We start from the raw sequence: 14696 nt of genomic DNA, 5'->3' as shown, positions 1-14696 counted from the left end.
GTTTAGAACGCGCACATATTTTTACCATTTTCAAAAAGTACGTAAACAAGCGTTCGTAAATTTATCCGCGAACGTAAGCAAATTTATCGGTGAGCCTAGGCGAAGTTATCCGTAACCTAGGCAAATTTATACTCGTATCTCGTCAGATTCTTTCGAGATATTCGAAATTTTGCAAATTCCGTTGCCGGTGTTTTTCAATGCTTTGTAAATTTTTACCGGTAGGGTAGTAAATTCCCTTGGATTCAATTAACAGGCCCATTTTGCGCCCGGCGAAATTTAGCCCGCGTCGTTAAGCAGTCGTTCGCATTCGACGCCGCGAATTTGCAGTTTCAATTTTATTTTGGCGGCGATCATTAAACGCCACGTTATAGCCTTCGTGCGATACAGGTGAGATTTTAATCAGCCGTGACGCTTAGCGTTGATTCCAGTCGATTGGCAACTGATTTTGATCATCGGCGGACTGGTCATCTGCGTGATCCTGATTGGCGTGATCGTTATACTCATTCTGCAATGCCGCGACCGCATCAAACAGCCACGGCCCAGGACAGCCCAGACCCAGGAGACTGATATGCGTGAGTGGAATATCATGTTCGAATGAATTATAACGCCATTATTCGCGTCCCCGTTTCCCATTGTTTTTCCATTCGTGACTCGTAATTTCGTCGTTTCTGCCCGTTCGATTCTTTGCCTTCTGTATCTGCCGTTAACGACCCCGGCTGAGAGATGTGTCATTGAATGCAAACGAGTTTCATACTTAGTCCTTCCAATCCTTTCTAAACCGTTTGTTTATGGTTTATTGCTCATTTCTTTCGCGGTGATCATACCAGATACGATTTACGGTTTCATAACAAGCTTATCTGAATAGAATTATGCGCTCGTTTGCATAAAATGTTCTCTTGATTGCATTCTGCTCGACTCCACCCATACAATTGTTTCTCGCGTTACTTTGCGATTAATCATTTAGAAGATAACTGTAACATATACCGCGTTTTTTAAAACATGGAAAATGTCAAGCTTAATTTATTGAATAAATGTCTGACATAAGGAATCTATTCGTTACGGAAAGTCCATAATCTTTGAAACGTCCTGTATGAAATACGAGGTACGGGATGTCAGATTTCCTATATTTCAGTCATTGCGGTAACCAGCCATCGATGAAGGACTCGCGTAATTTCAACGGAAATTCGAAATTAATATGACGTAAATATTTGTCGATACTTTTGTGTCAGTCTTTCGTTGCACAATTGAATAAACCAGTTCTTTTTATTTTGTGCACCAGTTTGAAATTGTAGTCTGTCAAAGAATAGTCGAAATAGGAGCTTCGTCTTTAGTCAGCCGATTTTGTTCGACAGAAGAAACAGATTCGAACGCGGATCGATATCGAGAGAGCGATAGAAGCAGCAACCTCTCCGATGTCAAAGCGGATATACGAGCGGGTTCGAGTGTCAGCAACGCAGAAAGCGTGACAGCACTTGACAGCGAGGGCGAAGGAAGCACGAGAGGTGTCAATGCTTTGGCGCTGGCCGGCCCTGTTCCGAATCCTCTGGGTTATCGTTACAGCGCCGATTACACGGAACCTTCGTTCCCGCCGAAGAACAACGTGAGCGATACACATTTTATACCGTCCATATAATCCAGTTTATCGCTAAAAAAAACACCAACGCGAAATAACCAGGAAATTAATCCGACACAATTTAATTAACAATCCTCAAAAATTGTCCTCAAATACTGAAACTCGTGGAACATCCGAAGCTTGACCGTGTTTCGAACGTTTCCATTAAAATAATTAATAGCGGTCCCAATTTTTGTACGAATTATAACGTTGAGACTCATTAGACTAATAGCAAATTTCGTGAGTCACTGAGCCAAGTTAATGTCGGGCGAGCACGAAAGCCAGTGAAATAATGTAATAACCTTGTGTCGTGTCGAAAGAATGAATCCCATATTTCGGATATTCGAGTTTATCATATAGAAAGATGTCGTTTGTTCGCAAATCCCATTTCCATGGAAACGAAATAAAAATATTAACAATTTATGGAATAATTCCCGACAGACAGTATTGAATTTTATCTCGTCATTGTACTTAATCAGTTAATCTTGCATCGCGTATAAAGAAGAAAACAATTGCTCCTATAAAAAAAACATACATAACTCATTTATAGAGAACTTCCTAAGCTACAAATTCCCTAATAACTATTTTTATCATAGAACAAACAGAAAACGAGATATTCGCGAATAATTGTTTCATATCACCGTAAGATTTTTAAGGTTCACCCAGGCGGACATTTTTAAAAACACACTGAAAAATATAGGTCGCCGAATAATATTTCATGGTAAAAATGTCCTGGACTAATGGATCGCTAATACTTTTGTTATCGTTTTCCGTTGCAGGATGGCAGTAACAACAACGGTTACGTGCCATACGTGGACTACACACGCGACTACATGCCACCCACGACGCAAGGGGTGGGTGCGTCGCGAGAATCTTTAAGCAGGATACCATCGGGTGGTATCCTGGCGTCAAAGAAGATCGGTTTGAGTTCCGCGAATTTGGGCACACCGAGCCCGCAAACGACCCCCGCGATCGACCCTCGTTTCTCCGCAACGTATGGAAATCCCTACCTCAGGTAAAGTTTCTGGAGGACTTGCAGAGTATCAATTGAACCGGCGTCGTTGTCTGTGTCATCGGGTCCGCAATCTAGTTCGACGCGTCGGGTAATACAGGAACCTTTGACCAGCCGTAATTGTGTTTTAGCGCAGTAATCCTACAGAGGCGCGCGGATTGCAGCAAAGACGATTGAATTATAGTCGGGAACGTGATATTCCGTGAATCGATGGAAGCGAGATCCGTGGCGAAGAACGCGTTCGGAATATAACTAAGAGAGACGATACACTAGCAAATTCGATTTTAACTCTTTGACTGCGAATAACACCGTGCGCCTGATCAGCACATGGTCCGAATTTCTTTGGATAGAAAAACACGCTCGTGTTAGAAATTTCGAAACGTTCAAACATTTCCTTTACCCAAAATTTCCAAATGATAAATTTCTAAAAATGATACATGCGGAGCGTCGTTATCAAAGATATGCAGATAAAAATTGCTAGTCACGTAAATGCCGAATAATATTTCTGTGTAAACCGATCCAGAGGCGTTATATGCTAATCGGCCGTTTCGTTAAAACAATCGACTATAAAAATGAGGGTACTGCAGAATGCCTGTAAATACGCGGCACGTGTTAACGTTACAATATTTACGAGCTATTGATCAACGGATTTGCTGCAACGCGCCCAATTGTTTCTCCGGATTAATTATATCCCGCGTAAATTATGAATCGTTCGTCTTGAATATTTATAACTGGCGGGTTCGATCAGCTCGACACGTTTAATATTAATCCGAGCGAGCCCGCACAGCCGCGTTCTCCGACCCGGACCGTTATCGCGATCATTTGTAACAACCGCGGCGGGGACACACGCGGCCCGTCTACCGCGTACGAGAAATTATTCTGATCGTTTTTTTCCCCTGTGCGAAACAATAGAATGTCAGCGGCGGAACAACTGAGACACGCGCCGCACACGGCGGTGCCGGGAGTAACACCAGCACCACCACCCTACACGCAAGCAATGAGAATGAATAGCTTGAATACCTTGAACGGAGCTGGACCGCAGGTTAGTACAATGACAGCGGTGAATGTGTGTCAAATTCCAAGACATAGTTACGACATCTCGGCTGCATTCTCTCGCTCACCTGAACTAGTTAGAGCACCGAGTTTTGCTGCGGGCGATTGTGCAAGGAATCGATTTAATCGCCTCGATTAAATCACCTGGCCAATTTTTCATTCGGTATTATCCCATCGTTTGCTAATAATCCGCGAGTAAAAGGCAGCAGACCAACGCGAGCAATCGCTAATCGTTAGATCGTGTGATGGTTGTACTATTGGTTCACTGCTTTCATAGAGTGTTATATCTAACGTTAATTTAACGGGGACTGTTACTTATCTTTGATCGATTAATTCTTCTGTAGAAGTAGTTCATTTATGAACATATGTTCCTTTGACATAGGATAGCAATTTGTGACTTGTTCAGAATTAAAGATGATACATCGCATAGGTTGGGAAATATTGCTGTACAGTATTTACAAGAATGTACCAAGTACAGTACTTAGCAGCTTTAGTGAAGGGATTTAGTAGGTAGAACTAACGCAGATCGAACGTTATTAATTTTTGCAGGCTCCACTATCGGCGCACTACATCACAGGCGGTCCAAACGGCGGCGTCGCGACGGTGAAGCGCACTTCGGCGGTCGGGACGTTAGCGACGCATGTATGAGGCCAGGGGGTCTATCCGAACTAGAACCGTCGACGTTCGGGCCTAACTATCACCGCCTTCGAGCATCGTGGAGCTATCGAGGAAGCTAGCTCGCGTTGGAAGTCGCACGAAAGCTTGATCGCGGATCGCCTGGCCAGGAGCTGTCGTTACCAGACCGTTGCCCGACGGGCCGCCAGCGTCGCGCGGCCGTCGGAGGTCGAACGACTGCTCGGGGAATCGAGGCTGGCTGACGATACGAGTGCGAAGAAGTTTCGCGTCAAGGGACGTGCACAACGAATGGCCGAGAACGGCGAGGCGCTCAAGTACATCGAGTCGGTGCTGCGACAACTGCGAAGGGCCAGTCGCGACCATCGGCAACTCGTCGAGCAACGTCATCGGGTCGACGTCTCGCAACCGTTTCGTGCCCCGTCGACGACTTACGAACATCCACGGAGTTTCGCGCAGACGGGACTCTTCGAGGAGGAGCGGGTCGACCCTCGGGAAACGCCTCGAAGAGGGTACGGTTGGCGAGAGGTTGACAGGATCGAGGAACCTCGGGAACTGGACGAATACTCCGTGCTGGACGTCGCGACGAAACTGTTGGCGAGGAGGAAATCGTACGCGAGAGGCGTCGACGCGATGGAAACGATGCCCAAGAGGATCCACGAGAGGACGAGTCTGACCAGCCGACACGAGTTGCGATACGTTCCTGCGTACCAAGGAATTGATACCACGATTATTCGATGAGCCGCGTGTTCGACTAACTTGGACCGTGTAGATCTCTGTAAAAACCGCCTGTCGCACCTGTTGGACCGATATGGAGGATCTGAAAGAGACTTCGGATAATGCAAACGGCAATGGAGATCAACGCCGAGATCACGGGAGCAGATTGTCGGAGAGAACCCGCTTGGAAGCACGTGGTATTCCATTTAAGAAGACTGAAGTCGCGGTAGCAAAAAAATTCCTTCGACGACTCGGGAGCACGAGAGTGTATTTTTCTCCCTTCATCCGAATAATTGACTTTGTACTTCGAGGACAGAAGGCATCGCGAATGTCGAAGCGCCATGAGCTACGGTAATCGATCGAGAAGAGGAAAAGAAGAAAAGAGGAGCATTGGGGATCGACGGTCATCGGTGTTCTTCGGAGGTTCGCGAGAACGAAGGACGGTGGTTAGGTTCGTAAATCGAAGGAGCTCTTCGGAACGAGAACAGACCACTCGGTATCGACAATCTTTTATTCGCATACTTTAGATCTCGATAAGCATTTAATGTTCATTCGAAACGTAACAAAAATGGGAATTGAATCTCATCGCGGATCACAGTAGCAGTCTGTTTCGAGGGAAAATGGCGACGGCGAACATCGGTACGCTTCGACGGATGTATTTCGCTTTTCGAATATGTGATAATACAGACGGGTGTCCGGCTAGACGATCGACGAATCGTTGGGTCCTTAGTAGGGGTGTGCGGGATCGAGGAAGATCGGGAAACTTCGGGTACGGTCTCTATAGGTGGAATTCTGAAAGATGGGGGACAAATTTTCAGATTTAGAAATTTAAATGGTTCCTTTCCAAATTCCCGAATTCCATCTCAAATTTCCTAAGTCCCCAAACTTCCAACTTTTTAAATTTCCAGATTTTTTCAACGTCTACATCCCCAAATTCTCAGGTCTCCAAAATCCTGCTTCCTTGAATTCCCAAACCCCTAAAGTTCTAAATACTCCAATTCCAATATAGTTCAAATTTATTCACATTTCCAAATCTGGAAATTTAAAACTTTCCAATGTACGAAAAATTGTAAATTAGAAAGTTAGAAATTTCAGAATTAATCCGAGAATGGAATTTGGGAACTTGTAAATTTGTAAATGTGAAGATTCAAAAAAGCCTAAATTTCTATATCGAAAGACTTGTAAATACGAAGTTTCTAAATCGTGAAATTTGAGAAATTGAAATTTCGAGATCCGTATCGAAGTGCGATCGCGAGAGTCACCCGCACGCTTCTATTGTTAAATGTCGGACAAGCAACGTCTCGGCTGCTACTTCGACGTTACTGTGTCGTGCTGCCTTTTTTTATTTTTAGGAAAAACTGTTAGATCTCGCGCAGTATTCGCAAGCAAGCGCACTAAAACGAGAGCAAACGATCTCGAGTATCGTGAGCGACTTGTTTGACAAGATGGCCACGGTCTCGAGCCTTCTTCCGGCCTGAGGATTCGATCGCGAATGAATACGCGTTAGAAAGGACGCGTTCCGCAGGCCGACATTTGTAAAATAGATAGCGAAAATGATTAGGTATATATATATATAAATATATATATTATACACCTGTTGTCAATATGAACATAGGGCCTATAGTTTGGTGGCGCTACGAGAGCAAAACTGTATTGAAATAAGCTCGTTCGTAAGTGGAACAGCTTCGTGTAAATAGAACAATCTAAAGCGATATTAAGGAACATGGACTCTGGGGGAGAAAAGAAAAGAAACGCGTGAAATGAAATTGGTCGTGAGTTTCGTTTCGGGGGAACGAAATAGAGCACGACTTCTAAAAAAAAAAGAGAAGAAAAATCGATCATGAATTCTCCGTTCAATTACGCTCGTTATTGAATCATTTTCGTTTCTCGTTTCGTGTTAGAAATTACATTGGTTCGTCCTTTCTGTTTGTTCGCGATGTCTGTAGTTCATGGACGAGGATGTGAGATGAATTTATCGGTAACGTTTCCTCGATGATGATCTACGGGGCGGCCTCGAATTAGGGTCTTTCGATTAAAACAAAAAAAAATGTGAATTGATTCGCGTCGTGACGTACGACGAGGATAATACCATTGATTACGATAACGAAACAGGGTAGCCTATCAATTATTGAAACGATTCCGAAAACAGAAGGCTGCACACTAAAAGAAAGGAGACGGGGAAAGAGAGAACGTGTCGGCGTTGACGACTAAAGGAATTCGAACGAGCGACGAGTATGTTCGTCGCGCGTTCAGAACTAGAACGAATATACATTTGTATCGTGAAAAGATATCTTTATATTACGACGTCTGTAACATAATTTCTGTACATAACTGGAATTATTGCTCACCGTATCTCGTAAGATTTAGTTAGTTTTGTAACTGTGAAAAGGAAGATGAGGAAAAGGAATACACTATGTGCATATCTGATTCTGCGCGAGCAACTGTACGACGGACGGTTCCTCTCGAAAAAAAACTATCGACTTTGTCGCCGGAGATCAAAAAATCAGTATTCGTGACGATATCTTCTTATCGGGGAACCTTCCTCGCATTCAGGGTTTCACAGAATTATCTTCATTAAATCGAGCAGTAATTATCAATTTATGTTCATTCGGAATTAAATCCTTAGTTAAGAATTAAATTGTGCTTACTGATTCAGTCATTTCTTAATTAAAAATTAATATTTCATTTTTAGCTCAAACTTATTAAATTAGAAGCTTCTCTTCATCCCCAATTAATAGCTATATTTTAATCCTTCAATAAAAAAGTATCAATTATAATTTCATTGTTAGTAGCTAAAAATTTTGAAACCCTGTTCACATTCCACGATCGACCCTCGCACGATGATCGTTAGAAAACGATCAGTTCCTCCGTTCGAAAATTCTCGACGAGAAGAACGATCGGTCCGAACCAGATTATACAGTGTAGTATTATCTTATTCGTAAGCATTTTCAATTTTCTCGTGCGGACCGCGCGTTCTCCTCGCCGCGAGGCAGTCTCCATTTTTTTCGGGTCCCGGAACCATCTGCCGTGAGGTCGGCTTTATTGTACATCAATCACTCTGTACAATGTTCATCCTGATGTTACTGTTAACTATTTAAGTGAGCGAGCGAAAGAGCGCGTGCGTGCGAGCGAGCGAACGATTTTTGAAAGTTTCAATTCGAAGCGCGCAAATCGAAGTCCTCTGTGCGCGTGCGCGCGTGCTGATGGCGCATGCGCGGTTACGACAGGCGCGCGCGCATGCGCACTCGTCTGTTACACAAATAACGCGTCTATGTATAAATGCTTGGCGGAATTCCGAACTGTACAGATTAAAACGGGGAGAAAGAGAAACAAAAGACATAGAAAAACACGTACAGGAGAACTCCTTTACAGGAGCGTGTCCAGAGATACGAATACACGACAGAGTTTAAAAACGGCGCATGGCCATATTGGTGAAAGAGAGAGAGTGAGAGAGAAAGTGTGTGAGAGAGAGATCTATTACATACAGACACATGATTTCTATTATAAAAAAAAAACGTAGGTTAACAAAGTATACTGCGGGAAGTAATTACAATCAATGTACTGGATGGTCCGTGGCGATGTTAAAATTAGAAAAGTTTATGTCGTTTGAACCTTAGAAATTTACGCCTTCTTGCCGCTGGGCCATCCTATACGTATTAATTGGTTATCTGTCAATTATTAATTAAATTAATATCGATTTCTTCGCCTTTAGTCAAGGAAAGGAACGAGAGCCGACGGGTTCCAAGCATTTTTCTTCTCGTCGCGCGAGTTTGCGCTCGCGTCGCGCGCTCCTCTTCGCGCGCGCAGCTTCACTCGCTTCCGAGGCTCGCCGCGAAGAGGCAATCACCTATACGAATAGCTTATTTTTCTATAGTGCAATCATTTCGTTTCGTGCAATTCCCCAACGTTGTTTTTTCATTGAAAGTTTATTCGCGCGTTAGAAAAGAACGAAGGATCGCGGGCTCGCGCGATTTGACGAGAAAACTTGGCGAATCGGCTCGGTCACGCTGTGTTGCAAAGCGCGAAATTCTTAGGCAATTTAAAGAGTCCTTCGACGAACGATCATGCGTTCTCTAACTATGGCGCGATACGAGAAACAAAGGAGAAATGAAGAGATATGTTGCCTAATCGGATGAGAGAGGGAAAGTTTTTCAAATTTGTTGATACATTTCATACTTTACGATTAGGGATTATGGCCTATTACTACTATTTCGCAAAGTTTATCCGACGACCCGAGCGTTTCTCATTCCTTCGCGTGGCGCGTTCGGGTTCGATTTATTTTTCTTTTTTGAAGAGAAACGAGGAAAAAATAAAACTGTTGACGTAACTGGGTTAGAAAATGAATTTGAGGATGATGTTTTACATGTCGGGAATTAACGTGTTACAACTCCCTCCGAAACTAGTTACTCCAACAGTAGGATTTCGATTCAACAGCATGTGCCATACTATTCACGTGTAAATAAGCTTTGTGGAACTAAACTGAATGGAAAATGTGAAATAAAAAGTTATCGATCCGCAAAGGAAAGCTGCATCTCCGAACCCGATCACGCGCACGTACCGTGGAAACGATCGAGTCGTCCGCGCATATTTGTGAAACGGAAAGTGACTTTTTAGGAAATGAACACTTTTTCGCGTGCTATGGAGCTGCGTTAAACGCGTCGCGTGAGCATTAAAGAAAAAAAAAGTGGAAAAGGAAAAAAAATAACTATTTCGAATTCGACTGAGCGACATATAATAGAAGATACGATATATACCCCCATATTTTTCTCGATGTTAAGCTTTTTTCTCCGAACGCGTGCGAACACGAAGAATTAGGCTGCGTGAAGGAATTTCAAGCGAATCGTTGCGAATCTAATCGGCGTACCGTTTGTACAGTAGCGGGGAGGACACCGAGAACCGCGATCGTTCTCGCACGAGTAACACAAGGGCGAAATACAAAAAGAATCGAGAGATGGTTGTTCTGAAACGACGCGAACACTTCCGGTTTAGAACGATCATCTGTCCGCGATGTAATCGAATTGCACCCCGAGTTTCGACGAAACCCCGTTTTTCTATTGAACCGATAACCTTTTTCGCCATCTTTTTGTACGGAAATGAAAGGAGAAACACGTATTGGTATCTGGGAAATTTGTTCCGTTTTTATCGAACCTCAAGGTACACTGTGTGTAGTAATCTCGACCAATAACGCGATACTTCATTCTCCTACCGTGCTTGGGAACAATTAAAATCATCGCACTTTTAATCATACCGATAATGAATTCATTTTGCGAACGGTCCTGATCTATCTTAAGCAGACCTCGGATGGTGGGTGAACTTTAACATGATCATTCGATGTACTTTTTTTGACATCCTTCCTCACAAAGTTTCAGAGATTTCCAATTTTTTGTAGACTCCTTTACGTCCATCTCACAACATAACCTAACACGTAATTCATTTTTTCGTCTAACTTTAAACAATAGCAAAATCTGCTACCTCATCAAAACCTCTTCCTTTCTTTCTTTCTTGCGAAAGGTAACAAAACCTCATAAACCCTTTCTCATTTTGAAAATAGTTTCTAAATAAACAGAATGACGGAATAATTTAAATTGATCATGTCAGATAACTCACCCTATAATTGAACCCATAACGAGAGAAGTATTGATCATCAATATTGAAGTTCTCAAACGATTAATACATACTGTGAGTATTTTAAGGTCTTCATTATTGCCCCAGCAAAGTTCCCGCACCGATAGATATTGTCAATAAATATCGAACATACTGGAAAATACAGTTTACCAACAAACATTAACAATGTTGAATTGACTATGTATATTGAATGCCCCCTTTATCATGTACAATAATGGAACCTTGAAATATCGACATCACATATGGAGGATCCCCTAACGAGAGTTAATGGGAAGCAAAATACTTTTCCTCTCAACTAAACGTCGCTGAATAATAAATCAACAGCGTATCGGTAATATATCAATCGTTTGATCTCCTAGCATCGAGGTCTTCTTAAGATAAATGCAGATTTGAAATATGAGCAGCATTGACAATACACACTGGTCTCGACACTGTATCGCAAGAACAAAAAGACTGTAACCGCGTGAAATCGGCTGTCCGTTGTAATCAAACGATAAGGCCGGATGACAAATCCGCGAATACGAAAGGGGTCGATGCACGAGTCGCGTGACTAGCCTCGAAACAATCTCTCGTTCCAAATGCGAATGGCAAAAGGAAAAAAACGGGACACGACGGAATAGCCACGATAATAATTAGGAAGCACGTTGGCGGTATCTCTGAAAAGATCGTTCCACGAGGAACACGTGTTATTACCGTGGTTTTTCTCTGTCGTGCGTTTTCCGTCGCGTGTTTGTTTTCCCCAGCCCTTCGACACTCCGCGGAATCGCGACACGGTTAAATCGCGCACAATAGAATTTCAATTACGTAGCGCCAGGATTCTTACCCACGTAATACACGGTGACGAAAAAAGCGCGGGAAACGTCTCGAGGAAACGCGTTTCGAAACAATTAGCGATGTCGCTGATGAGAATCGTCGGCGATAAAAGAGAACAGGAGTCGAAATATCGAAACGGAAAAGTAAATTAACCGAATGAAACGTAACTCGATCCGAAAGAAATACAACGGGAAACTCGAAGGAAACTCTCGTAACGCGATCGATGCCGGAACTTTTGTTGCGAACCCGCCACGTTATCGCGCATCGAATTGGCAAAGTTCGCGAGTCGAAACGCGTGCCGGATGAACTTCCCCGAAACGCTATTCCGTCGATTCTCCGCCAACCCTCTTCCTGTTTGATAACGAGTTTTTATCGATCCGTTTACGCGCGTTCACCAAACGTTCGCCAACGATCAACCATTTTCTACCAGCTCGATTCTTTCGCTAACGGAGGGAATGTTTCGCTGTGATCGAGGATCGATTTCTCTTCAGGAACGAGTTCGGGAAGTACATTGATCAGCTTCGAACAACCCTTACAATTATTATTTGTTTCATAATTTAAGACACGTACATATTTTTTTGTTCATGAAGAAAGGATTCGTTGACATAATTCTCGAATTTAATAGGAAAAGTTTATGAACATAGAAACGTCCATTATTAATTGTACCTTAAAATTTCAGCAGCTAATATGTCATTTAAATTCTTCAACACGAAAGAATTTACTTGCATATTATTTCTATCACTCCTCGAATTATGCAAGTAACAAATTGAAAATATGTACGAAATTATTTAACAAAATTTAGTGAAACGTTGTTTGAAATTGATTATTGTACAAATATCTTCACATCCATCGACATCGAAAATAGCAAAAATTCTCGACAAACAAGCAATAAATTTTAGAGTTTCATTTACGATGTAGTAAAAGGTTTAAGTACAATCACACTAAAATAATTTGTTAAAAAATTCGTTCCTGAAGAGACTAGACGTTAAAACTACTTATTTCGCCAGCGATGTTATCGATTGTCCTTCGACGAAGCAACGGAAGTGCGCCAAGTGAAAATATTCCAAGGGTGATAAAAATAGGGGAAAAAAGAGGAGGAACACGTGTACATATTTAAACACTAGAGATTTGACTATAAACAGCGAATCATCATCGTTTTTAGTGTACATTACTTTGTATCATAGCCTACGAACGTTTAGCTAGATAACTTTTTTGAGGTCTTACAAAGAACGAAAGAAGAAGAGCCACAGGTTCTGGGATTTTTCGTTGACGATCGATGATCATAAATCTTTGTTATACCGTTGTGACAATGTAGCAATCGATTTAATTAAACTTCACCGAATTTCGTATCTCAGAGGATGACGTACGAAGAACGAGAGTTCATTCAAGATCCTTTTGTACAAACGAACGGAGTCAATTGATCAGAAACGATGCTCTTTTTTTGGTGTACTTTAATCAAGATTCTTTCCCTGTCTTTTCGCGGTGTTCGATAAATCGTTTCCGTGTTCGATCGCGATTCAATCCCGAATTCCTCGCGTTGGGAACACCTCTGGAAAATCATTGGCGTAACTAGGTACTAAAGTGGGCCTGATCTCAAATTTCCAAATTCTCGTCAAGCTTCCAAAGTTCCAAACTTCCAAATTTCTGAGAGCCAATTTCCAAGTCCCCGAATTTCTAGATTTCCAAATTTCAGACGAAAATCCTGACGATCATTCGCACAAGATCTTCCGTTAGTAAAGTAAATTTAGTAAAGACAGGGAGCTGGAGTGAATGAAAGAGTGAATGAATGGAACAAAGATTTTTTTCCTTGAGAATCGAACGTAACGCAAAATCCAGCAGTCTACTCTTCGAAAACGACAGTGTGTGCCAACAAACCTTTTTATTCCGAGTGTAGCTAACGTCTGACGTGTTTCGCGATAAATATACCCGTAAGAATATGTAAGTACAAACGAACGAAAGATAACGGAAAGAAACTGGAGGTATCGCGACGTGTTGCTTTCAAATTTTCGATGTTTTCCGCGTCGCGGCAGTCGACAGGTGTAATAACGCGTGCCCTTATCAACGTTTGCGCTTTTCATCCCTCCCCGTCCCAAAAGGATCATCCTTTAGAATTTCGTGCATTTTGCTTCTTCTGTTCTGTTTCTTTTGTTTCCCAATGCAAAGGACCTATGTTTCAGACGAGACACGTTCCTTTTCTTTCTTTCTTTCTTGCAAAAGATAACAAAAAAACGACGAGACCAAAGAGATGTTTATTTTAATGTTGTGTATATTATTATGAGTTTATGTCGTATAAATCGATGCATTTATCCATGCGAGTGCTTTATACTTTTTATTCTTTTTCTTCTAATTATTATTTTTATTATAATAAGTTCCATATCGTAAGTTTCATCGAATAAGTTTTTCGTTGTAATCATCGATCGGCGATCTTTTATATTTAAGATGTACATTTCCGTTTGTCCATCATTATAAATGCTAACAATTATTATCATCATCATTATTACAGTTAATTATTATTATTTATAGTTAATTGATTTACGTGCTAATGATTAAGCAGCCAGTGCCGTTTATACTTCTCGTAGAGTGTAACATGTATCAGCGCTGTTATCGTATTTTATTAAATCTTTGCCATATAATAAGTTCCGACAGTCTCACGTTTTCATCATCCCATTCACGCGATGCAGTCTTTTTCCTTATTCCCATTACTACCATTGGCGTAACTAGTTACCTGAGGGCTACGTTCATAGTCCTCTATATTTTTAAATCCTCAAATTCACGTATCCTTTAAATTCCTTGCTTTCCAAGTTCTGAAGTTCTTAAAACTCCAAATTCTTAAATAGCCAAATTCCCACAATGTTCTCCAAATTTTCAAGCCTCTAAATTCTCAAATTTCCAGATCATTTAATTCGTTTAAAACGTAGTTAGTGACTACATGATACTCTTAGTAAAACTAGAGGATCTAGCCCACTGTAAAAAGATGCTAATTACGCCAGTGGTCGCAATCCTTTTCACCGTCCCCATCATTTCCCGCACAACGAAGTCAATCTTTAAGAACGCGTCCCCCGTGGGTTGTCCACGTTGTGCCGCATTTGCTTTAATTTTTTAGCGAAAGACTAACTGCAAACAGTAGGGAACTGGGAAATGAAAGTAAAGATACTACAATAATACCGGAAGAATAAAAGCCTTTTGAGACGCGAAGAGAGAACGAGGAACAAGTGGTCCGGATGCACTCGA

At 42.0% G+C, this 14696-nt stretch overlaps 1 protein-coding gene across 4 annotated transcripts in view; it reads left to right on the top strand.

Moving 5' to 3' along the window:
* The window catches only part of LOC100881270 (irregular chiasm C-roughest protein), a 177894-nt gene extending 163792 nt beyond the window's left edge, over nucleotides 1–14102 (top strand). For 3 of the 4 annotated variants that reach the window (XM_012282851.2, XM_012282850.2, XM_076538091.1), the window contains exons 9-13: nucleotides 417–572; nucleotides 1353–1600; nucleotides 2392–2627; nucleotides 3537–3666; nucleotides 4227–14102. In XM_012282851.2, the coding sequence (XP_012138241.2) occupies nucleotides 417–572; nucleotides 1353–1600; nucleotides 2392–2627; nucleotides 3537–3666; nucleotides 4227–4325 (869 nt within the window). In that variant the 3' untranslated portion in view covers nucleotides 4326–14102. The remainder of the gene's footprint in view (nucleotides 1–416; nucleotides 573–1352; nucleotides 1601–2391; nucleotides 2628–3536; nucleotides 3667–4226) is intronic. The other variant, XM_003702238.3, reaches the window with a different exon arrangement.
* Nucleotides 14103–14696: the final 594 nt, after the last annotated feature.

Source organism: Megachile rotundata, chromosome 12 (genome assembly GCF_050947335.1).
Source record: "Megachile rotundata isolate GNS110a chromosome 12, iyMegRotu1, whole genome shotgun sequence".
Taxonomy (NCBI): domain Eukaryota; kingdom Metazoa; phylum Arthropoda; class Insecta; order Hymenoptera; family Megachilidae; genus Megachile; species Megachile rotundata.
This window is presented reverse-complemented; position numbering and strand designations above follow the sequence as displayed.